This window comes from Pezoporus flaviventris, unplaced genomic scaffold (assembly GCF_033815535.1).
Source record: "Pezoporus flaviventris isolate CSIRO_AGI_PZ_B2104156 unplaced genomic scaffold, CSIRO_AGI_Pfla_v1 ptg000002l, whole genome shotgun sequence".
NCBI lineage: Eukaryota > Metazoa > Chordata > Aves > Psittaciformes > Psittacidae > Pezoporus > Pezoporus flaviventris.
In genome coordinates, this window is record NW_026892550.1 from 28,617,154 (window position 1) to 28,644,035 (window position 26,882).

At 39.4% G+C, this 26,882-nt stretch overlaps 1 protein-coding gene across 2 annotated transcripts in view; it reads right to left on the reverse strand.

The window, feature by feature from the left end:
• MTMR7 (myotubularin related protein 7) overlaps window positions 1–25,285 on the reverse strand; it is a 43,115-nt gene extending 17,830 nt beyond the window's left edge. The window contains exons 1-5 of one of the 2 annotated variants that reach the window (XM_061473664.1): window positions 24,824–25,285; window positions 7,223–7,345; window positions 5,968–6,130; window positions 5,585–5,742; window positions 2,381–2,509 (exon numbers count right to left, since the gene is read on the reverse strand). In XM_061473664.1, the coding sequence (XP_061329648.1) occupies window positions 2,381–2,509; window positions 5,585–5,742; window positions 5,968–6,130; window positions 7,223–7,345; window positions 24,824–24,847 (597 nt within the window). In that variant the 5' untranslated portion in view covers window positions 24,848–25,285. The remainder of the gene's footprint in view (window positions 1–2,380; window positions 2,510–5,584; window positions 5,743–5,967; window positions 6,131–7,222; window positions 7,346–24,823) is intronic. The other variant, XM_061473674.1, reaches the window with a different exon arrangement.
• Between the last annotated feature and the right edge of the window lie 1,597 nt (window positions 25,286–26,882).

Genomic DNA, 26,882 nt, shown 5'->3' on the forward strand with positions numbered 1-26,882 from the left:
AAACCAGCTCATTAAATGTTTGCATAGGTGTACAGCTACGTGGGAAGGCGGAATGGTAAAAATGAACTACGTGTTTATAAACTTATTTTTAAAAAGGAAAGGAAATATTAAAACAATGCAACCCCACTGGCCCAAGTCTAGTCTTGAATCCAAGTTTAAGAGCTATTTTAAATATAGTATTGTCCTAATGTGGAATAACTCCTGCAAGGAGGTCTCTAGAGGATGTGAGGAGTGCAACACTGCAATCACAAGAACACTGATGTAATATAAATAATGAGTCCTTTTGCACTGTCACTCACGCTTACCAGTTATGATACTGATTACACCCAGCTTACATCAGTGCATGCTTTACTAAACAGCCTGATTCTATGAGTCCAGGAAACAAAACCACGTAACATGCAGCTAGATCACTGATGGTGGTATATTTTTAGCGCTGCCTCTGGAGAAAGACCTTACTGCATGGAAAGTGGGTCAGGCAGCCTGACCTCTAGAATACATTTATTATCAGTGATGTTGAAGAAGGAAAGAGTTTCTCCACAGATCCATCAGGATCAGACCTTTAGGTGAAACTGGGAAAGAAGGAACAGAATGTGAAACAGGTGAGCAGGGAGGTTTTTGTTTCTGCTAGGGAGAGGGGAGATAGATTTGTAAAGAGCAAGGGGCTAAAACATGCACTTTCCAAGCACTAAACATAAGCATGAAGAGAATCTGCCTGCTGAAGGTCATGACCCATGCAGACTGCCCTACGGATTATTGATTAATGTGAAAAAGGACATGCTTTTTTCCAGACAAGTCTTTGAAGTATCGGTAGGTAGTCAGTAAAACCTAGATCTTTAATACAGGAAAGCTAAATTGTGTGAGAGCCTGTTAATACTTTATTCACAGTTTTTGCACACAGATTGTTAGTTATCTAGAGCCTTGCCTGCTGATCAGCACACATTCCAGCAATATAAACTTATATTAATATAAACTTATACCTCCTTTGCATGAAGCAAAAGTACATTTGGGTATGTCCACAACCTGCCAATTTAATAGAAGGAAGATGTTTCTCTCTCCTCCATAGTGTGCCATACATGCATACATACAGGATTAAGGCTAAAGTTATGGTTGTGAATGAAGGTTAGGATTCAGGAAATTATGGTCTACAGCCTATTACATTATATCATACTGGAGGCCCAAAGGGTTAAGGTGTGTGCAAGCAGCAGTATGAGAGAATGGTTTGTTTGTCAATTTAGGCTTGAGTTTAAGGTTATGTTTAGCTTCAGATGAAGAAACCTTTTCATTGCCAATATTTCAAAATTAGAAAGATAAGATATTCTAGTGACCATTGGATATCATAAGTGGAAATTATTATCCACGATATCCATGAAGAGATCACCTCCTGCCAACCCAGGCCAATTGCTTAGGATGAGCATACACATCTATAAAACTTCTTGAGCTATTTTTAAGAGTAGGGCAAGAGATGAGGTTGTGTTTACTTCTGCACAGGCTGAACAGATAGTTCCAGAGTTTGATCTTATCAGACTCACACAGATCTTGTAAGATGCAGAGACAGATTCCACATTGTCATTGAATTTGTCAGTACCAAAGAGCAGTGGGAAACGTCTGGATATGAAAGACTGAATGAGTGGCATCTGTCTTTCCTGCATGCAGTAAAGCTCTTCCCAACCTGCTGTTTCCATCTCTGTTCAGTGTCTACCATCAAAATCTTACCCCACTCCTTCCCATTACTCTGTTAGCTGCAACTCATGCCAAGCTCCAAACTCACAAGGAGGTTTTTTTCCAACATTCCCAGCCCTTTTCCTACCCCTTTTAATCATAAAGAATCCAGGAGTAAACACAAAACTTCAAATCCTTATGGTCTGAACCTTAACCTGAACTCCAGCTAAGCTCTTTCAGCCATCCTTTTTGGGTCTATTCACAGATCTTTTCTTGAAAGGCTACCCCTGAATCTCTTAATTGCTACAAGTGTAGTTTTTCTCCTCCTAGACTTGCTTTCAGGCTGTGGCTACCAGATCCTTTATTGCTCTGTTCTCCTCCCAGTCACTTGCTCAACTGCCTGCTACTGGCCATCGCTCTCCTGCCACCCATGTTTCAGGATCTCCTGTGCTACTCCACTTCCTTGTGACACAGAGATTGCATATTGTTGTGTTAGCTGGATGATGAAGCTGGGTTTAAATGACTATATGCCTATTAACAAACTAGTCGTAACTCCAGTGTGTGACCATATGCACAAACCACACTAACCTGACAACAATAACCTTTTGTTTTCTTTTTTAATAAAATAATCACTGATTTCTTCTTGTCAAAGCTTACCAGAAGAATTATGAAAGCAAACCCAAAATAAGCCAACACTTCAGAGCTGCAAATTCACACTTACATTGTTCTCCTTGTAATAGTAAGAAAGAGCTGGGAAGCGCCTTCGGCTCCGAAATTTAGAGCTCCCCACTATGATGTGTGCAGTTGCAGACTTTGGTACATACACTTCTGTAGGATAGGAATCACAGACCTGTGAAATAAAGCTCTACTTATTTTTGGTCTACTACATACAAGTAATATTAGCCACCTCCACAGCAGATTCAAAATAAACAAAATATCAAGGAACTGTAACCTCAGGGAGTATTCCATCATTATTGTATACACATCAATGACATTTCTCAAAACAGTCTTTTGAAGCTAGAAAGTATTAATTCTAACTTATGAATGGCAAAACTGAAGCAAAAGGGTTGAAGGGCTGTATTTCCAAATGTTAATCCATGCCTCTTTGAGAACAGATAGGGAGAACATACATTCGTAACAGGAAGGATTCATCACTATGAGCAGCAAGATTGTATTTACAACTGCAGTTTCCTCTGGAGCAGAATTCAGAAGTAAGGATGGGAGGGGGTGAAGGTCTCAAACACCTCTCTGTTGTAATGGGAGGGGACTACAGAGCCAAATTTTCCAGCAAATCTGATGATTATAAAAACAATGCAAGAAAAAAAAAAGACTTGGAGAAAAGAAATTAATCCATATGAAATGAGGATACCGAAAGGCAAGCAGCCCTGACAATGCCCACTACTTCTGAAAGGAACCCAATAAACCTGTAAAAAAGTCCAGAAGTTCCTCTGGAGACAAGTGTGACCCATCCACGGGTCCTGAAGGAGCTGGCAAATGAAGTTGCGAAGCTGCTGGCCATCATATTTGAGAAATCATGGCAGTCAGGTGAAGTTCCCAATGACTGGAAAAAGGGAAATGTAACCCCCATTTTCAAGAAGGGGAAAATGGATGACCCAGGGAATTACAGACCTGTCAGTCTCACCTCTGTGCCTGGCAAAATCATGGAGCAGATTCTCCTGGAAGGCATGCTAAGGCACATGAAAATCAACAAGGTGCTTGGTGACAGCCAGCATGGCTTCACTAAGGGGAAATCCTGCCTGACCAATTTGGTGGCCTTCTATGATGAGGCTACAGAACTGATGGACAGGGGTAGAGCAGTTGATGTCATCTACCTGGACTTGTGTAAAGTGTTCGACACTGTCCCACACGACATCCTTGTCTCTAAATTGGAGCGACATCAATTTGATGGATGGACCACTCAGTGGATAAAGAACTGGCTGGATGGCTGCACACAAAGAGTTGTGGTCAATGGCTCAATGTCCGGCTGGAGACCAATAATGAGTGGTGTCCCTCAGGGATCGGTGTTGGGACCGGTCTTGTTTAACATCTTCATCGCTGACATGGACAGTGGGATTGAGTGCGCCCTCAGCAAGTTTGCCGATGACACCAAGCTGTGTGGTTTGGTTGATATGCTGGAGGGAAGGAATGCCATCCAGAGGGACCTTGACACGCTTGTGAGGTGGGCTGATGCCAACATTATGAAGTTTAACCATGACAAGTGCAAGGTCCTACACCTGGGTCGGAGCAATCCCAGGCACAGCTACAGGTTGGGCAGGGAAGAGATTCAAAGCAGCCCTGCGGAGAAGGACTTAGGGGTGTTGGTTGATGAGAAAATGAACATGAGCCAGCAGTGTGCGCTTGCAGCCCAGAAAGCCAACCGTATCCTGGGCTGCATCAAAAGCAGCGTGACCAGCAGGTCGAAGGAAGTGATCCTGCCCCTTGTGAGACCTCACCTGGAGTATCGTGTACAGTTCTGGTGTCCTCAACATAAAAAGGACATGGAATTGTTGGAACAAGTCCAGAGAAGGGCCACGAGGATGATCAGGGGACTGGAGCACCTCCCATATGAAGATAGGCTGAGAAAGTTGGGGCTGTTCAGCCTGGAGAAGAGAAGGCTGCGTGGAGACCTCATAGCAGCCTTCCGGTATCTGAAGGGGGGCTATAGGGATGCTGGAGAGGGACTCTTCATTAGGGACTGTAGTGACAGGACAAGGGGTAATGGGTTAAACTTAAACAGGGGAAGTTTAGATTGGATATAAGAAGGAAATTCTTTCCTGTTAGGGTGGTGAGGCACTGGAATGGGTTGCCCAGGGAGGTTGCGAATGCTCCATCCCTGGCAGTGTTCAAGACCAGGTTGGACGATGCCTTGGGTGAGATGGTTTAGTGTGAGGTGTCCCTGCCCATGGCAGGGGGGTTGGAACTAGATGATCTTAAGGTCCTTTCCAACCCTAACTATTCTATGATTCTATGAAATGGGGTCCTGGTCTAACTTCCTTTTCCTGAATCTGCCTATGGCATTCTGGCTGGGGTCAAAAGGATATTCAGTATCTCCCTGGGGCTTTCTGAGATGACTGAATGAATTAGGATGCCCAGGAAGAAATTAGGTTCTGAGAGTCAGAGATATGGAGTGAGGGAGAAAAGGAAGGGCTTGTGGTTACAGATGCTGCTGTGGTGAACTGGGTTTTATTCACGATGCCATTTTTCCTACTCTTTATCTTAAAAGAGGTCAAACATTTTTTCCAGTTGTTTTAACAAAAAGAAAACAAACCCTGATAGCACATTCAGTCTTCTCTGAGAAATTCACAGGCCCTCCTTAACATGGATATTCTCCAGCAACAGAGACAATGGAGTGCATGAATAAACTTCCTTCAGAAATACTTTGGTTATTATTTCTTGCAATTTATTAACATTCTAGGGACTTCAATTGAACAAGATTGAACTAGGCAGGACAGCAGGCAGCTAGGAAGATACATGACTTGTCAAATGGCTGAAAAACGTGAACAGTCACTCACAGAGGCTTCAAAAGGATTGTGAGAATTGCTAGTGAGGAAAAAATATTGCCAAGTTCACTATTTGAAGTATTGTTTTTCTTAAAACGACTGTGTAGTAGTTTTACATAACCCTACATGGCAGGAAAACATTCATTCAGACACGTAACATTAGGTATGATTTAAACCTCTGCCCAAGCAGTCAAGCACTAACATTTAAAACACTGTGGACATGTTTTCTGTGTTAAATGAAGACACATCCTTTCTTGCACGCTATATGTGTCTTTCTATGTGAAAGGGTGAAAGAACTGCGCCTTACTACCTGTGTGTACAGCACTGAGCACAATGGAAACCTGCATCTAAGCACTACAGTTATCCACAGCCAGACTGCTGCTTTACTTTACAGACAGCCTCTATAACAGAAAATCACAACTCACTCCATAGTCTCTGTTTACATCGCTAATCTGCCAATAGTTGTTTGGAATACCCATCCGATTATATTCTTTGTTGAGGTCCACAAGCTTCCAGCCTTGTTCTCGTTCTTCTTTATCTAATTTTGGATTGAATGAGAAACAATACAGCTCTTCATATTTCACTGGGGGGGAAAAAGCAAACAAACAAAACCAGTAAACCACTTCAGATTTCTCATTCTGAAACCACACTTCAAAAACAGAGCTTGGCATTGTATTTCATGTACTTCCTTTTAAAACAGTATGCTTTGCTGTACAAAAGCACATATCCTGCGAAGGACAAAGATGCACAGCTACATTCTTTCTCTTCAGGATGAGGATTGACTTTCAGGGCAGTTTCCTTCCCCTACCTGGTCGTGTCAGACGTATCAGAGATATGTAAACATCATGGCAGTCTCGTTCCTGAGGGATGACCAGCTGGATGACCTGGAAGTTCTTGCAGCGGATCAGCAATGGGCAACCAGTAGCAGTGGTAGCCTGCTTCTCAATAGAGGAAATTTGACTGTGAAGAACCTGCGAGGGAATTGAAAATGGTTATGCCAAGTGATTCGAATCTTTAGGAAGGAAAACAGTTATTTATAATGATGTGCCAGGGCAGGCACAGTAGCTTCTCAAAACTACTCTTTCAGGAAATCACCAGACTCCTCCTTGTGAACTTTTGGTCCTATCTTCAGCTTCAGGCTTAAGCAGTGCCTGATAATTACCTACAGACTAAGAAGTGTTTCTGGAGTTTTTCAGCTGCTCAAACATTAGCCTGCGCATGCTATCCAAAGCTTTTTGTTTGTTTGCTTTACTGCAAGCTAGCAGTTGTCAGCAGAAGAACTCTTTTCATCTGTCTGCACCGTGACAAGATGAACTGATCAGATAAGGCTAAAATGTTGAGCATCCTCTTTGGCAGAATGGGAGTCCTGATGTAATTTTAAACACTGCATTAGATGAGATGAAACATTACCATAAAAATCAGGAGAGGAATAGTGGGACCAAAAGAGGACAGGGTTAATAATTAGCAAGAAAATTGACAAAGGATTCATAATTAAGCTACATAAAAAACCTCTCAAAAATTGTAACACCAGAGCTATATCTGTATATATACATATACACACACATGCAACATATGTTATCAGTCCCTCAAAACAGATAACTCAAAATACTGTGCAAAGAAATTGTATAGTATCCCACTCTGCACTATGCCCCGAAAGCCCCAAAACCAAACAGCAAAACCACTGATCCAGCACAAGCAGTCAGGGAGAGAGGCAAGAGCCAGCTGAACAATGGCAGCAATTCCCATTCAAAGCGTTTCTCCTTCTGTTCTTCTTGGATGATAGAAGCAATACTAGTTCACAGCAGCTGTTCCTCAGTCAATCACATCTGGTGTACATATGGTGAAGGTCCTTCTACTCCTTTTACTGTATTGCAATATCCAGAATCCATGGAAAACTTTCAAAAATTACTAGGCTGGAATTTCACATGCTATAAAGTTATAAAGGCATCCATATGAACTGACTTATTGTGCTTCAACTGTTTTGCAAGGTTTTGTTAAAACTACCATCAATAAAGTGACATGCACTTACAGCTAACTGAAAAACAAAACCCAAAAATTCATACCCAGGTTTCTTTCCGAGCTTCAGAACCATTCTCCACAAATATAACATGAGTAGCTGTTAAATACAAGGTTCCTAGGGCAGCTTTTCTTGAAGATAAACGATCAAGTAACCGAACATTTTCCACCTATACAAAGAAATTATAAAGAAAAACATTATTGTAATTAGGCCTCGACATAGCCTGTGATATCAAGATCTCAACATTCACATTTTGTCCATTGCCCATGTTCTTTTCAGTACCATGAGTATCAGGGAAGTATAACTATATGACAAAATACTGTTATATTGTTATCTATTTCCAGATCTACCTTAATATTAATTTTCTACCCTTTTGTGGTACCTCTGTATACAAAAATCTGCTAGCAGAGACTTCCAAAGAAATTTCTCACTTGAGCTCTTTCCTGTTATCTCACCTTATCAAAAGGGCCTGGCCTTCAGCTAACCTCTAGCTTCATGTTGTCCATTCAAGCCATTCCAGAATGATCAGTGATACCCAGGAAGCTAAATTAAAACAACAGTAATAGTGGTGGAGTATCTTTCTTTAGCAGACCTCACTCAGGCTCCCAGGCAAGTCTCTGCTGATGATTTAAAAACTGTTCCAGTGTTTGTCGCTGCGCTTCTATTAGTGCTGACAGCATTGGTCGCACCAGAAATTTTTGCCTTCAGTCACTTTTCAATGGGAATCAAGGACTTCACATCATTGCTCTGGCTCACTGAACAGGAAATGGGCAAATCTGTCTTTGCTGCTCTCCTGACAACAGACAAGTCCATTACACGTTGTTAACTCTCAGATCACCAGCTTGCCGCTTCTGCACCATTAATATTTGTGTATGGCATATGTCATAGCCATTTATCTAATGCTATATGACATTTCTGACTGAGAAACTAGAACAAAAGAAATTAAAAATTATTAAATTATTCATTTAATAATTATTGGATATTAAATGGGATAAAACCTGCCTAAAATACCTAACAGTTTGCTACCATGGGTTTGATGTGTTTCCCACTACAGCAACTTTAAAACTAAAATTAGTGATTTTTCCTAAAAAACATACCTAATTCAAATAAATGAAACCAAGGAATGCTGGTGGTCAATATCATATAACTTGTAATAAATGACTGAAAAAGATTAATCTGGATTTATAATGTTGGAATTGTATGAGATCACATGCTTTTCATGCAAGCAGTGGCACAGACCTATGCAGCCTGCCCACTGCTACAAAAGATCTTCAACCCACTAGCTAATCTCTATATCCTCTCTTCAATTCTTCACTCAAGACTTACAATTTCTTTCATACACCCAGTCATTTTCAGAACTTGTGACTGATAACTGCTGAAGAGATATGTCCTCATTAAAATCAAAAGGGACTAGTCTTGCGTTTGAAGTACAGAAACTGACTTAAATGGTGCTCTGACAAAATAGGAGGAAAAAAAAAAGAGAATAAATTTAAAGAAGACCTTATCACTTTTGCATTAAAATAAATGTAATTTTGCACTAATTTCCTGAAAATCAGAATTAGGTGCAACAAATACAAAGAAAAAAAGAAAATCATCAGCAAAATCAATTTGTTTTTTTAAGTGCCAGAGATTCCAGATCAGATTGTCAGAAACCTTCTAAAATACTCTAAGAGATGGGATGTAGCAATGTATTCTCAAAATTTTGCAGAAATAGTTCTGCTGAAATTACACCAGAAACCAAATGATGCCAACACCTGAGAATTATATGCTTACAATGTGTATTCCAAATGCATTACACTATTTTAAAAACAGGAATTAAAAAAAAAAAAATCCTTAAAACCAAAATAAGCCATTTTGGTAGCAAAATGCTTAAAATCAAACAACTAGTAAAACCAAGTCTTCTCCCTCAAGACCAGTTATAATCTGTTTTAAACAAAATAAATAGCTAGAAAGCATGGATGAAGTCTTTTCCTAGGACCATCTACTTCAGAGGTCATGTATTGGGATGAGGAGGAATGGAAGAAGCAATGGAAGAAGCATGGCATTAACCCAGTAAGCATTCAGTAGTAAGCAAAAGAAGAGATACAAAAGAGCTGGGATGATACAAAGGAAAGACATAGGCAGTGCCCATCTAAAACCCACAAATAACAATAAATACGATGTTTGTTTGTACAAAAAACATACCTAGAATGTTGTCCAGGCAATAAGGACTCTGTGTTATAGAGCACTGATCTTGCGCAAGGCAGTCATCACTCCCACCCTACAAGCTGAAGTAGTTAGCAAAGCAGACATCCACACAGCAGGGCAGGGCTGAAGGATGGATTTACAGGCTGGTTCATCCCACCCGTTCTCCACTCATCAATCAGAGCCCCATGACTGAATAATACTAACAAACGAAGCTCTTGGTTGGTTGTTTTTTAATACAGAGCTACAAATAAAATACAGGTTGGATCTGCATAATTAGGAACAGTTGTAATAACAACTGTGCAGTCAGTCATGTTTCATTAAAGCAAATACAATGGCTGCACCAGGTGAGATCAAAGATTCACCTACCCCTGCAATTTATCTCTCAGAGACAACAATTGCAGCTGCTGAGGGAAGAGCATAAAAGGCAAGCATGTGCTGGTTCTCCCTTAGGATGTTATCGCAGCTTTTAAACAGCAGCAGCTCCTGGAGCTTCCTAAGCTGAGGACATAGTTTTTTCTTTGTTTCTTATTTTTTAATCAGTTATTACTGAGAGACCTGTATGCCTTACACTATGATACTTAAATTTCTTCAAGAGCCTTTGATGAAGGACATGCTCAAATGAGTTTTGGAAGACCAACTAACTTCTATCAAATGGATCGCCTTTGTTCATATGTTGTTACTTTTTCAAAGAAATGTTAGAGATTCTGGGTTCCTCTATGAAATCTATGCCAATTCTTCCCCTTTCTATCATACTTACCCATAAATATAATGATTTAGAAGGAGACCTAGGAAGTGTTGCAGCTTATACCAGTTTCTCAGATTAGGTTTCATATTACCACCTCAATTTTTTTTTCCAACAAGGAAGCTTTTAAACATTACACCATCATTCCTGGCTTGAGAGTTTTGTACTTCAGTTAACTTCATGGATACAGTCTGGTCCTGGTATTTTTTTTTACTATTCATTGTTGCCAGTTTCTTCTGAAACCTCTTCTTATAACACTTTTATTGGTGACAAATCTCCTGATGTGTTCTTGACAGAGAAATATGCCAGAATGGGCATGTCCCTAAATACCTTCCCTACTTTATTCATTGATTAGTCCTGTAGAGTTTCTGTCAGGATTTTACTTACTTAAAGACGTCTTGAAAATGGCTTTACTAGCAGTTTTTGCCAAGTTGTTCTTAAAAATCTCACTTTATTTATGTATTTACTTTGTTCTCAAAAAGCCTTACTTTGTTCATATATTTAATTTGTTTATGGTGTATTTTCCTCATTTAGGCACAACTTCAACTTGAAGAAAGCCCTTTTGCTTCTAATAAAAGAAGTCCTTTTAATAAGAGGCATCCTCTTCCTCATTCACCCTGCTGTTTAGCTATGCAAAGCTTTTTTTTGTCTTTTAAAGCCTTTTTCTGGAAGTTGGCTTGCAGTGAGCCCCCATATTTAAACAATTTTCATTACTCCTATAAACATTTTAAATTTTGGCTCTCTTTCTTTTTAAACAGTTTTCATATTTTCACATAGTTTCCTCTTTGAAGTTAAACACTGCCATGGGAGATTCCCCCCCCTTCTTTTTTTTTTTTGCAGAATACTGCATCTAAATGCATTAATTGTTGTTAAGCAGAGGTTCTAGCTGTATTTTGAACCAGGTCTTTCTGTCATTAAGACCAGGTCCTAGAATTATTTAGAATTTCTTTCTTTTTTATCTAGATAAACAAATAGCCTCTATATAAGCAATTATTTAAATCCCCTACAATTTTACTCAGAATCACCCCTCTCCCAGCCCATTTACTCAATCTCAGCTTGGTAAATGACGTTTCCCACTGTTACTGCATTTATGTCTTCAGGCCCTGTTTGATCTTGTTAGGCTGTCACAGGCAATGCCACTATTTAGGTAGGACAGTCAGTAGTACAGCCCCAACACTGTACTCCAGTCATGTGCTGCTACAGTTCTATTTTTCCTATTTAATCTTGTGATTTCAATCTGCAGGAACTGTTTGCTTTTGTGATGTAGCCAATCTATAAGATTTTACGCTGTTTACTTCAAGACAAAAAAATCTGCTCTTTGACAGCCATGACTTCACCTGTCTTTCCCATGTAATTTGTCGCTATGTGCCTGTCACATTGATTATTCTTCTACTAAGTTTCTAATATGCCTGTTATATCAACAATCTCATTTATAACTAGTAACTTCAGTTTCAACATTTTTTCCAGACTTCTTCTATTCGTACTGAACACACACATATTTGATCCAACTGTCTATGTTTCTTTGCTCTAGTTAAATTGAACTCTTGGCAATTTCTATTTAATTAAGAAAATAGGATTCTTCATATACTGACAATTTTTTGTGCCACAGCACAGTGTCCGCAATAACATACATTTTCTGCATTCTAACAAGGGCTTCTCAGTTTTTCAGTACTTCAGTGTGGGTAAGTACAGCTCAGAATGAGCTCTCCTGCAGGTTCAACAAGGAACCAGTACTGTTTGTGAGATGATGCAGCAAATGGAATTTTTAGGTAGCCCTTACTTCTGCTGACCTCAGAGAGTACTGTAAGGGTCAGTTAAAATTAGTGACAATCTCAAAATTTGGCTCAAGGAAAGTTAGCATGACTTGTTGCTTAATCTTGCCTATATCTGAATGACATATGTCAACTGTGACTGTAGTATGAGAAAAATAAAGCAGGTTTACTAACAACTTGTATAATAAACCACCTGATCATATCTAACATTCAGAAGGGATTTTCCTTTTCCAAAGGGAAAAGGAATTGCTTAAAACTAAACTCTACCTGCATTCAAATCTACAGTTCTGATTTCATTAATTGCAGGGGGGTTGGACTAGATGACCTGTGAAGGTCCGTTCCAACCTAAACTCTTTGGATTCTATGATTTATACTAAGTGCCATAAAGTGCCTTCAGGAGCAGCAAGGGACTCTACGCTTTTAAGAGCTTGTTCTAAAAACTCTCTGCAATAACCTCCTGCATAGATTACAAGGTTTTCATCTGAGCTTCATCTATGTTTCTTATGCCTCATTTCCAGCTACTTAGACTTTCTGAAAAAGCAGTATATTTCACCCATGGTCAGGGGAAGAAAAGAGTACAGTAGAACTAACCTAATCTTAGATTACATTCTGCTGATCAAAGGATTGAGATGAGCCCCCTTCTTCTCCACCTTCCCAGTCAGGAAAAGAAAGCCAAGTCAAACAGTGTCTTTAAATGGTCTAGAGGGAATATGTTCATTTCCACAAGAGAGAAACACTATATTGCAGTAGTATTTTGGAAGAAGCTGCGTTTTTCTATCTAAAAAGTAGCAGCATGCTGAGAAATCAGCATTTATAGTAAAATCAAATCAAAATAACATCAGAAAGAGACACTACGGTAATTCATCTCATACTTTCTCCAAAAAGTGCTCAATTTTTTCACAAAAACTACTGTAGACTATTGGAGAAGCTAAGAAATCATGTATGTACTAACACATCAGGAAGAAGCATACGGGGCAAGGACAAGTGCTTTGCCCAAAACAAACAGCTGATGGGAGAGACCGGGTCAGAAAATACCAGGTAAAGAGTAAAAAAGAGCAAAGCCAGCCTGGAAAGCTGAAAGCTGGAAGAGCTCAAAGAGCAGAAAAGAAAGCATTAACCAAGCCAGTCTGGAGAGTGGCATCTAAGTAAAAACATCAGTAATTTATTTGAAGCTGTTGCCCTGTCGTTTATTTTTGCCTGATGACTGTTGTTGTCTAGGCTTAAAGAAAAGACTGCCAAGAGATTTATTTCAATGATTACAACCCCTTACATGGGGATAGAAAAAGTTGGCCAGAAACTCCATTTTCAATGCAACACAGATGACAGAAAAAAGGAGACAAAAATAGAAGTTAAAGGGAATGCAGATTAAGACCAGATGGAAGGCACTTTTTACTCACAGAATGAACATGAAAAATGACTTACGAACAAGGTTGCCAGGAGGTCATTCAAGAAAAAAAAGTCATATTAGGAAAAAGCATGGGTCAAAGCTTTATGCAGGCACAACTCCCACCAGTTTCAATGGGACTCCCACCTAAGGAAGAAAGGCAAAGATACAACCTTGAAAGTGTTCAGAAAAATCGATGTGCCAAAATGTTATTCCTAAAAATACCCATGTACCCTAAATTGGTTTTAGTATAGATTACTTCTTCAATGTCCTCTGACTGCATGGCCTATTTTCAAATGCTTCTTGAATATGCTACCTTAATTCTTACCTCTCTAAGATGTTTCAGTATCTCCAAACATATGGCAATATTATAAAAAAAATGCAGAAGTTACTGCTACTTTTTCATGTTCTTCGTGACTCTGCATGGGAAAGCTCTTTAAGATAATGCAGTATAAGTTCTGACTGTGGACTCAGATTTGACTAGGGAAGTGAGAGAGAAGCAAAGCTGTAGAGCAGATTGGTCATGCTGGGAAAAAAACATGCCTTGGAGCAAAACCTCAGTCCCACTCCTCTCCACATCATTTTGCTTCCTGACACAATGACACTGTGTACAGCGTGAAGATGCTATCTGATGCAAAATGGTCTCTACTGTGGGATTTTCAAATAAAATGAAATTCTGAATTAGGGAAAACCAGCTCAAGGATTTTTACTCTGACTACATAAGTTTTCAGTCTGTGTGTTTGCTTCCTGTGTATTAGCTAACCTGAAAAAGAAGACAGCACTTGAAACTGCCAAGTTCTGCTGTGGTGATCACAGAGATGGCCATTACAATTATCACTGTGCACCTGGAAGGAGAAAACCTATCTGGCAGCCCAAGAACAAAATAGCTTTGCTCCCATGTATCACCAAGTTCTCCCCACTCCTTCAGGAGGAACTGTTACCAATTCCTCTAATTACTTATCACAAAAAAAGGAAGATAGGTCAGAAAATTCTCCCAGCCAGGAGAAAGGTACTAATTGAAGGTAAGCAGGGAATGTCCAGCTAAAGCCACATGCTCAGGAGCTTCTCCATCATTCAGTTGGTTAAAATTCATTGCTCCACAACAAAAGACTACCAAAGCAAGTTCCAGAAGAAAACAGATCAAGTACCGTGGCATCTGACTGCACAAAGGAGTTTCAGTGATTCTTCAAGGGTAAAGAAAGACCACTTTCACAACAGTCTTTGCTGCTCAAAAGGTTGACCCAAAGGAATGGGGCCTGGCCCTGGTTACACATGTGGTTACACATGTGAGTGAAAGCAAGAGGAAACTGAATCCTGGGAATTAGTGACAGGCTTCAGCACTGCAGGCACGCAAAAGCTAAGGGAAGAGCTTGTGGAAGCCAAATGCTTGAGCCTAATGAGAAAAAAGGAGCACAGCTGGTATGGTTTGAGGCCAAGTGGAATATGTGAGATTTCTTCACCCTGGTTGACCCCAGCTATTCATGTGTTCAGCATAATTCCTGAGGGTGAAAAAATACAACATGCAGAAGACCAAATGCTATTACATTTTTTCTTTTTCACACAAAGATAGTATAGTATTGTACTTGTTAAACAAAAGATAAAATAAGTGATCTTTTCGCAAAACTTGGAACGAGAGTAAAAGAAAACTGAATTGCCAGCTGATGCTGCCATGTAATGTGGTTTCTATTCTATTTCATAAGAATCATGAAAACTGTAGCTGATCCATGAAACTTTTTTATGTTTCCATCTCTGAAAAGTTCTCCCAAGTGCAGTAAAATAATGAACAATCAGTCTGTTACACAGAGTTGGATGGGTGTATATGTCAAAAGAATCAAGCCAAAAATACCAAAATCATTACATTTAAGCAAAGAAACCTTAAGCTCTGAATTGTAAAAAGTCTTCTCAGGACAAATGTGACAGGATGGGGGAAATAATCAAGAAAAATCTAAACAAGTCGAGTTTATTAAAGGTCCAAAGTGAAATGAGAATACTGGAAAAGAGCTGAAAAAAATTATGAGAAATCACTCATAATGTTAGCAAGACAGTGAACATATTACCTAACAATTTGGCTTAAGAAACCCCTATTTTCTGATAAGACCTATAAAAACTGGGAGCTCAGGCCCTATTATTATCAGATATAGCTGAACAGCCGTTGTATAGTGGATGTAGTGAACAGTAACCTATTACTATTTAGTAATTACTATTACCTGTAAAGTGTATTTAGCATTGCAATATGGTGTCAACATTGTAACACAAAGCTCATCCATAATACGTTTTCTCTTTCAGTCTATATCAGATTTATTTATCTAGAAATGGAGAAGAGAGCAACTGAATAATTTCCTAATTTTTTGTGTGTTCTATTAAAAATCATACCTAACAGCTTTAATTTAGGGAAAAAAGTGCTTCCTCAAGTTAGTAAGTCTTACTTCATTTGCCAGAAGTGTTTAGATTTAGTACTGAAAACATACAGAGAATTATTGTATTGCTCATAGTAGTAAACTGGAGTAGGAAGAAAGAATTCTGTGTGCAGCCAAAGGACACTGAAAAGAACTGTAACTTTAAATTTCTCCATTTGACACAGGCTTTTCTGTTGCACGTTCAAAATTATGCCCTGTTCAGCAGCCTGTTTTAGAGCAGCAGTAACCATGCCATTTCAGCTGTGCAGGCCACAAAAGATTTGCTTTAAAGGATTTGTAGGACTCCCTTTTCTCATGGTAGGGATCTGCCTTTCTCAGCAGAGTACACCTGTACACCAGGAAACGTCAGTTTTGTGTTGCAAATAGATCATTCCTTTAGCTTACAGGCACTGATACATCATATAACACCACTCAAGTCCATTAATAGCAGGCTGAGAGACTGCAGCCTTGACCACTCCAAAGCCAAACTTCCCAAATCCTCCACACCAACCTTAGTCTCCTATTATGCATGAACAGAACTCAAAGAGTACTCTGCAGACATGCTGTCTTAATGATTTTCAGTACCATTTTGAAATGCAACAAGTTTTAGAGTTACTAGTTCAGACAACAGATGACAAGACAGCAAATTAAAGTATGTGGCTATCCATGGATTTCAGAACTTGTTTTATGACTTCATCTTTACTGAGTGTAATATTATTAAAAATAAGAAAGTTTGGCATAGAAAATCCAAAGGAGGTCGGCCAATTCCAGATTAGGAAAATATTTATATTATTATGAATTTAACAAAGCAATCTAAATCTAAAAGGAATAGACACAAAACTAGAAATCTAAAACCAAGCTACCTTTCCAATTAATCCAATGAGTACACAGATCTCACAAGGGAGAAAGTGCCTTCCCACTCACAATACGGGAAAAGTAAGGCATTTAGAGAAAGTCTTGATTAAAAAAAAAACAAACCAAACCAAAACACTACAACCAAACCAGAAATAAAGTGCATATTGGAAATAAGTATATGTATGAAAATCAAGTTTCAAAAGCAAAAAAGCTTTCAGAATAGAAGGGCCCTAATGCTAAGGGGAATATAAAATAAAAAAAAAAAAAGAGTGAAAATAAGACCAAAACCATAAAAGACAAAATGTTAGATACTGAGTTTTTTCAAGACAGAGGAATTCTTTCAGTGCCTTAAATGGCCTTTGGATTAGGACCACTGGCTCCATCAGCGTTCATGCTTCAGGACATAAATTTGGAAGCATCTTACCGGATAGATCATGCTTTCCCTCATTTCCCTTTACATCACCTATTAGTATCCTGAATCAGATGGTTTGGTTACAAAATTAGAAGCAGCACCAGCCTGATCTAGTCAAACGAGTTCTGTGGTCACTTGGCAAGTCATTCACCTCACAAAGGTCAGTATGCTCCTGGGCGTACTGTAGATTAGACAGAACCAGTAAACATTGAATTAGCTATTATTTAAATGGTGAACTATCCTACGGACACAGGCACAGAGTTTTGAGACAATGAATATTTTACATATTTTAGCAGCTTTACCTGTTTCAAATGACACTTCCAATAGGATGACCAAAGACTAAGAAGAGAGATGGATGAAAAGAACCAAAAGCAATTTTCTCTCTCTTTTTAGTTTTTAAAATATATTAATATATCAATATGAGAATGCGACTCACATTACAGAAGTAAGAAAACTAAGATTAGTGAACAGGTGCAGTTGGTTATTACAGCACAAAATGAAGAAGGTATTAATACCATCTAAGTTTCAGTAGCTTATTTAGGTAACTGAATTAGAAGCTTATGCACATGAAGAATAAATGGTGAATGGAGACTGTGAATCTAGTCTAATAGGATTCTGGAAATTTCTTTGACTACATCTGTGGAGCCTCTGTTCTTAAATTATATACCTAACGCTAAATAGTAAAAATCTCACCCTGTAAGCAGTGATGCCCAAAAAGGAAAAATAAACAGGAGAAAAAAACAATGCAAACTTCACCCAAATAAACCGAAATGTGACATTTCAGCTGCAACTGCACTCCAAAGTTTTAGTTCTAATCTTCTGTAACAGACAAGTTACTTGAAAAAACACAGTGGCATACTGTCTCTTAGAAAATATTTCATTATGTTGCCCATAGAAAAACTGCAACCTACTTTAACAAAATGGGATTTTTATGCATCCTGTAGCAGTTTTACCTGTGCCACGAACTCCAAGCTCAAAGACAAAGGAGAAAAGTGTGATCACTTTGTGATATTTTGAGATCCCAGCACCAGGATGTACAGTTTTGTCTACTGCCTCAGCAGAATAACGCTGTTGGGCCAAACACATCTGTAATACAAATAAATCTTGTGTTGAAGTTAGGGAAAGTGAATAGCACTGAAGACTTCATGACTGCGGTGTGCTCCTGTGTGGAACCTGCCAAGGTTGGTTTGGCTCCTTGCCGTTAGCAATGTGCATTTTGTGCTTGTGTGGCAAATAGAAATAGCTAAAGCCTTGATCACTCTGGCTTAGTTTTTTCTTACCTCTCCAGAATCATAGAATCACAGAACAGTTAGGGTTGGAAAGGACCTTAAAGATCATCTAGTTCCAACCACCCTGCCATGGGCACAGACACCTTCCACTAGACTCCCATTTGACAATTCCCATTGAATTGTACTTTGACAGCCCTCCCAGAGAACTGATACCCTGAAAACCCTGAGCACCCTGAAGCTCAGAAGTGAGACTTCCGATTTCAAGCTCTAGAAAAGGGAGTTTTGTGGGGAGAAAAAAGAAGAACTGACCTAGGACTGTCCCCAAGTCTCCAATTTCACTGCTGACTTGGAGGAAGGACAGTTCTCAAATCCTTGGTAATCTCCTGGGTAGACAGCCAGGGAAAACAGGCAAATTTTCATCAGAACCCTGCTGATGCTTTCACAGAACTTCAGCAACAACAATAGCCTTCTGTGGCTCATTTTAGTCTGGTAAATAAGAACATTTCCATTTAAAACTCCTTAATTGAAAAGTTCCTGGTAAAGAAAAATAAAATTACAAGAGGTGAAAAATGGAAAGAAGATGGAGTCCAACAAAAACACTCCAAAAGAAGGAAAATAACAGCACTACAACCTGATAAGCTTGGGAGAAAGAAATAAAACATCCACATCAGTGAACAAGAAAAAGGAAATTCTTCTCAGTGAAAAAGCAGCAGCCAAAATCTTCCAGTATAATAAGCAAAGTCTGTTATTCACATGTATACCAATGAGAATGAGCCAAACAAAACCCATGATGTGGGGGAGGAGGAAATCCAACACCCAACGAGCCATTCTGACTGTGTGATTCTCTGAAATTACACTGCAGTATTTCTTTTTAGCAGGAGTTAGCTTAATTTCACTAATAGTGAAATGACCTTGAAACCCACCCAAATCAAAGACAGCTCTGGAGCTCCTAGTCCCCAAAAGGCATACTATGTGACTTCAGGGATAAAGATGATAAGAAAACTCAGGTTGAGATGTCCAATTCCAAGCTGGATTGTAGGACAGTCAGGTTACCTAGGAAAATATGAGCTATGAGTGAGGTAAGGTGCAGATATTGTTCGGATCAAGTTTGTGATCCCTACTATAATCAGGCTGTGGTTCTGGTGTCCAGTCAAATGCAGCTAAAGTTTAAAAGTCCACAATTCTCTGAGATGGGTTAGGAAAAAAAATAACTTTGCGTTGTAATTTAATTTAAAAGGTATCGTGAATGCACAATAACCATGATTTGCATGACCTTTTGACCATTTTCTGACCAAATATTTTGAGAATAATAGCTGTTACCAGATTCTGTTTAAATCTCAACTCACCCTAATAAGCAGATCTTTTGATGACTCCAGTTCAAAATAAATATTTTTGGAGCAAATTCCAAACTGAGATTTTAAATCCAATCCCACATCACCTAGATATTTTCTGCAGTTCCTATTCTAATTTTATCTGACTCCAGGATGAATGCCAAACCACAGTATGATTTTTGGCATAGTATATTACAAAGCTCATTTGTATTAAATTTATCATTTGTGCTCAAAGTTCCACAGCACAAAGATGGAATAAATGAAACCCAAAGAAAACTAAACAGCATTCTAAATAGGGAAGCTCCCTTACCAAGAGAAAAAGAATTCATAATGCACAAAATCAGAGTCAAAAGTGTCCAGAATCAGTGTTGATTTCAATGCATCACTTTGAGTATAAGCAGTCAAGTAGAATGATGTGTCTGAAATCATTAAACATCACTGACCCCAGAACATGTTAAACATTTCCTAACCATGATGTAAAGTGAGAAAATAGTTACAGAATCAGAAAGCACCAGCTGAACTGTAAGGTGCACTGCTCTAAGCTGTATACTTAGAGGACAGAATGACAACCACCTTTACACAAGATTTGAAAAGCAGAAAATCGACTTGCACTTCAAAGAGGTTGCAGTGATGTGTCCACAGTAAGCTGAATACCCAAAACACCAATAAAAGGCAAGGGCCATGCCAACCTCACATCCTTTACCTTTCCTAAGTAGCAAACTAAGTAAAAGTTAACCAAGTGCTAGGACTACTACAGTGCAATGCCTGCAGCACTGCATTCCCTGGCTTGTAGGGTAAACAAGGAGCCCACATCCTCAACTAACTCCTAATATTGCCTTAGGACTGCTGACACCTTCCTACATCACAAGTAAAATCAAACTTCTCCAAAAGGAATTGTAGCCTGAATATGGAGAACTTAACTACAATGTCACTTCTTACCTCAACAGAAGGCACAAAGAGAGCAATGGTAGAAATACCCAGCTTAGCATAAAAAAAGGTGGAGATCCATAGCCCAGAGCATGTAGCTGCAAAGTAAAGATTAGGTGTGCTGGGTTTAATTTTGCCATTGACCTAGGTGGACAACTATTTTGCCATTTACATGTGTCATTTATAAAGTGGATGTAAATTACATGGCTCTTTTGATGGAGACTTTGGGAAAACTCACATTATTCTAAAACTTTTTGAATGAAAAGCAAGGAACAGAAAATAGATTGAAACTAAAAGGAAACAGAACTCATTTACACACACTGGAAATTTGTTTTGGAAAGTAGTACATCTGGTAGAAAAATCTGACATTATCATGAGAAATGGCAGTGTATCTTAAACTCTGCCTGTGAAAGGGATCACTGAAAGGAAATACCTTACCATGTCGTCACAAAAATGAAAGCACTTGAGCAACTCAAGTTATCCCAAGTATGCTGTTAACATGAGACATTGAGCCAAATGAATTTCTGGACTAGCTCCACTGAAGACAGCCTTACACCAGGGATAAATCTGATGTATTGTCTATTATAAGTAGGCCATTCGGTAGGCCTCCTGCCAATATATAAAGCCAAATGATATGGAACAGTGGTAAATAAAATAAAATCAGGTAACTGATTAGGAACGGTTCACAAAGTCCCTGTGGGGGGTATACGTATCTTCAGAGCTGTTTATCTGCCAGCCTGTCCACGGCCATACATATCTCTACGCGTGTTAACAAGATGTGCCGCTAGTCTGTGCAGGAGTGTCATGTATTAATATTTTATGACTGTTAGGAGCAGTTTGTCACATTTCAGGTTTTGAGAGTTGTCCAAAACTATCTTGCTGCTCAATCCATAACATAGCAGTCAGTGAGTTTACTAATTCGTAATTTTTTAAATATTATTGGAGTTATATATAATTCCATTTAGCAATGAGTGACTTTTAGCAACTCTTAACTGCATTCAAATTACAGCCTTCATACGTAGGACAGCATTTACTTTGTGAATCTATCATTACTGAATATGTACCTATGTACAAGCACACATCATGCATGCAATCTGTGTTCTACCCATAGTATAATGATATGACAATAGCATTCAGTACAATAAATAGTGTGTTAAGAATTTGGCTATCTGGAGAGTCCAGGGAAGGTCCGGAAGGTCCAGAAGGTCTAGGGAATACCATTTCAAAAATAACAGAGAGAAGCAGTTTCGTCTAACAGACAGCTGTCAAGAGACCTGGCTTCTCTTTCTGCTACTTTTACTTGCTAAGGAGAAACAGCAGCTGAATTCTTCAGAACTAGACTTAAAGGCATCATGTCTTTTGGTGAAAGACTAGACAATGTATCGTTAGCAAAAATACTTAGTTACGGCAACAGCATGTGAAAGAACAGAATTGTTCTTTCAGGTGGATGCACACAGTCTGCTGGGAAAGAACTAGAATGGCTTTTGCAGCAGGAAATCCTGCTGAAATCCTGTGATGCTGCTACAAAGCACATGGGTAAAGGGGACCCAGAGAACATAACATATTTGGAGTTAAAAAAAACTTCTGATAATCAAAGGTTATTAGAGAAACTAAATTGCCATGGTACTGGAGGAAAGGTCCATTTACAAATGAAGCTGACAGGAAGCAAAGACTAGGGATAATGGTCTCTTTTCAGGTTGGAGAAGAATCAACAGTTAAGTCCTACAAAGTCTGGTGCTGGGACTGGTTTTATTCAACTTTTTCAATGACCTGAAGTAAAGAATATACAGCGAAATCTTCAATTCTGTAGATGATCATAAGCTGTCTTAAAAAGTGAAATCTGTGGCACAAAAACACCAGAAGAGCCTTGACTTGTGTGGGCAAAAGAGTCACAGAAAAGATTCAACATAGAGAGACACAAAACAGTGTGCCTAAAGGAAAAACAACCTAAACCATATCTACACAACCATGGACAGAGAATGAATAGTTACCACACAGGAAAGAGGTCTTAGGGTCACTGTTGACATTTCTCCAAAATTGTCAGAATCTGATGGGTTGTGATCAAGATTTACAGTGAAGGCAAACATGGAACTGTTATTGATCAAACCCTTGAAGCTAGAAGCAGAGAGTATTGAATAAAACTATGAAGAACTTTTTAATAGCTAGAAGAAAGTATTCTTTTGTAGCCACAATCTTCTGTAACTTGTTTCCATGCAGACTGCAGAGGTATAGGGCTGTCAGCAGCTTTGGCAAACTCACACAGAGAGGTCCATAAACGGACACTAATAGAACTAGGAAAGGTTGGACGCTAATACAACTGAGGGTACAGAATGTGGCCAGGTTTATATTGCTCTCCTTCTGTCACTGTCAGACACAGAGTAGTGATCTAAATGAACTACTTGTCCAGCTGGTATGGAATTTCTTTCTGCCTTTTTAATGACAGTTATTTTATCAGATTTATTTTAATATTTATGATCCATCACTCACTATATTTATATTTCAATTAAAATAAAAAACAATTGCCAAGTCCTAATGGATGTCATGTAATATAGACTTTTTTACTCCTTTTTGAAGGAAAAGCTTTTACTTGGGGCAGGAATTTAATCTTCAGATATTATTAAGTTTATTAATTTTTTAAGTATGTATTTATCTTGATTTCCCATTTTGCTGGGTTTTCAAATCAAGGAAAGTATCATTATCTGAGATTAATACCTTTACAGAGTAGGGCAGTTGCTTGTCAAATGTCTCTCAGGACAAAATTGGATGGAGTGAGGAAATGTGACACCAGAAATGACTACCGGATACAGTGATAATACCCCTATATTCACATAGCTTTCCCTCACTTATTTTTACATTACTGGCACTGGAAACCATTCATCATTACATTCTGAATTCTAAAAAATAATAAAAAAACATCAGTAAAAGCAACCCCCCCCAAAAAAGACATCACTGTTCTGGTGGCTGATTTAAGCTGAGATTTTTTGAGCAAACAAAGCAAAGATACCAGTTCTGCCAGGTAACTGTATGTATGCTGACTTGTCAGTGTACTTAAGAGTAACTGGAGAGATGAGGTATTTCAATACTGACTCATGTTGAGTGTCCTGGATTTTCTACATTTATGTAGGAAATATTAAAGGATTTTTGTATCACTTGAACCTTTAAAGAATTCCTTCTAAACTGCATTATTGCATTAGAAGGATAACTTTTGGCATAGCTGTAATGTAAGGGAATGCTAGGAACCAGTACTGCAGAATCACCTTGCACTGAGTAAGATTTCTGGTGTCTTGAGTCATCAGTATACTGCCTACTCAGAGCTGTTGGATACAGAAATGGGATTTGCATATGCATAGTAACATTTTAAGGACTTGCTTGTAGAAAAGCTAACAGAGAAGCTTCCATTGCCTGGGCTTGCCTGGGCTTTCCATTCACTACAAATATGACTATTTATTTTTAGGATTTTTTCTACCTTTATTCATTTATTTTCCCTATTTTCCTCATTCATGCTTTCAGCATTCTTCAGCTAATGGTCAGAAGCATCTGTGAGACAACTTTCACTGATAATTTCCTACTTGCAGTAGGATACATTCTTGATATTCTGAGATTCTTCCTTCCCACACAGGGAGATAATTGATCATTAAATGAGATGTGAGGAAAGGCAGTTGTTGTAACTGCCTACCTTTTTAATATATTTGCACCTCAACACCTAAAGACCCCAAAATGTAGATAAAGTAAGAAAAGGCCCTCATCTCAAAATCAAGTCATCATACTAAATATTGATAAAAGACAAATAGCCACAAATCAAACACAAATAATCAGGGGTTTGGGTTAATAAATACATAAATATATGTGAAAAAAATCCCACTCCCACTTCAAATTAACTTATTCGTTCATTTGGGATTATTATTTTTAACCTGCAATATTCATGTGTCAAAATAGTATCTTCTTTTTTGGGGCACGATGGCAATTCTGTTAACAAATACAGGCCTCATGCTGCCCAAATGCTGGTATACAAACACAAAGTCATCACCAGGTCTGAAATACTGGGATAAATGAAAGGCATCTAAGAAGCAGACAACAGACCTGATTTTGGATACCTACAACTCATGGACACCATCAGTGTTACAGGAAGGACAGAATAAAAACTAGGAAAAATACCCGACAAATCTTCAGCCCACATAGCAAAACAACGAGTATTTGTGCGGATTTCACAGCAAACCTGCTGAAAAAAAAGCTCCGCATCAGCTACAAAGCCTGCAGAGGATGGCTGTGCACAGCCTCAAGCCACAGGCTCCGGCCAAAGGCTCCTTCCAGCAGAAGCAGCAGCCGGCCGGAGGGATGGTAGGGTGCTGTTGGAGTGCTGCCGGGGCCTAGGCTTCCTCTCCCGGCCCCGCCGCCCGCCCGCCGGTACCCACCTTGGGCATCCGGATGTGCTCCATGGCGGCAGCCCCCAGCCGAGCTCCTCATGCACCTCCCGCAGCCGGCGGCCGCACGCACCCGGCTTCTCTCCTGTTTTCTCCTGCCAGCCCTGCTTTTAAAAATATATATAATTATTTTTAATAATATTTTTATTTTTTATTTTTCCTCGCGTTTTTCGGCGGAGGTAGGAAGGAAACAGGGAGGATTTATTCAAAGCCGATAGCGTGCTCCGATGCTGGCAGGTCAGCGGCTGGCTCCACCTCCCCGGCAGCTGCCATGGTGCCCCGCCGGCGGGGATGCTCCTCGCCCGCTCCAGTCCAGCCCCGGCCCCGGCCCGGGCGCACCCGCGGGGACCTGCGAGGCACCCCCGAAGGGCACAGCCTGAAGGTGGCTCTATAGCCGTTTGCTGTCTCGCCTAAAATTGCACCTCTCCGTCCTTCCCTTCAGGAAAGAAGACCAGAAACACAAAAGGGAGCTCTGTCTGACATCGCCTCCCCCTATTATTTTTCTGTTCCCCGGTCCAGCATGTACAGTGTCTCAAAGACAAAAGCTGCACTTACTGAAACTGAAGCACTGAATTTTGTTTATCTCCAGCTCTGCTTGTCTGTTCTGTAATTCACGATTTTGCTGCATCCTCAGATTTGCACAAGGGAAGGTTTTTCATGACATGCAGTTTTCAATCGTATGCCTGAAATTCTTATCCCATCTTTTGCCTTGCCTGGTCCAAGAGAGGTGTTACCTCTTGGAGCATAAAGAAATGCTACAGAGCTGTTTTCCCCAGCTTACCTGTGCAAAGATGGAGAACAGTTATCTCTAATAGTCTTTTGATCACTATCATATTCTGAGCACAAAGATAAACTTTTCAGTGTATATGCCAAAGTGCAAATTGCTAGAGGTGCTAATGCTAATATATTATTTCAGATAAACCATAAACTTTGAAGCTTGTCAAATGCCCAGGTATTCTGTATTGATCAGTGTATTCCAGCAATTTTTCACAAATGGGGACTAGCCTCACAAAGGGATGGAAACAGATGTGGAAACCTGTCCAACCACACAAAGGCCATGGCAGAAGTGCTCTGCTCCAGAGCAGCAGAATCTCCCTACATATCCTCTCTTGCCTGCAGACAACAAAGCAAGATGAATTTGTTTTGTGAAAGATAAAATATGGGCGGAAAATAACATGTGTTTACAAAAAAATGTGAATGCATTTTACCCCAAGGGAACAATGGGTATAGTCACACTGTCTCCAGCCCTGCCAATGTTTCTCCAATCCTGCCACTTTCTTACTAAGGAATGACTAGATCGTTCAGTGTCAGTGAGATGTTTGGTCAGATGAGACAGCAGCTGCACTGTCAGGACTGGACTATAAGTCATCCCCAGATGTGACCATTATCCTTCCTTCCTTCCTCCCCTATTTTGGTCAATTTCTGACCTCCTTTTTCTCATAATACTATTGCTGTTACTGAGTAGGAGTGGCTGGAATAACCATAATCTGAGACACCATCAACTGGATGAAAACTCTTCTCGGAGTTTTTAATCATTCCATTTTATTCTGTTCACTCAGATCTGAAATGAGGGTTGGAAATACCATTTTCTGATTGAAAATTGGATAGGATACATAGAAGTGCATGAATTGCAACAAGTGTGGACTTCACAAGACTTTTGATCATTGACATATTTTGCTCTCTATTTTAGGCCAGAGTCACCAGATTCAATTAAGAATTAACCAGCCATGAAATACATTTCCTTTGCAGTTATGGCTGACATGATTCATTGCATACGTTATCATCTTTTGGCATTTGCTACAGCCAGTGCATAAGTAAAGTTGGAAGAATGCACTGTTATCCTTTCAGTCCCCAGAGATATTTACTTTTTCTCTGTGTCCTGGGTTCAGCAGTAGCAGTGCTGTGTTTTGACTTCCAGCCTGAGAACAGTGTTGGTGAAATCGATGTTTTCAGTGGTTGCTAAGTGATGTTTACCTTGACCAAGGACTTTGTGAGGCTCATGCTCTGCCAGGGAGGAGGGGAAGCTGGGAGGAAGCAGAGATGGGGCGCC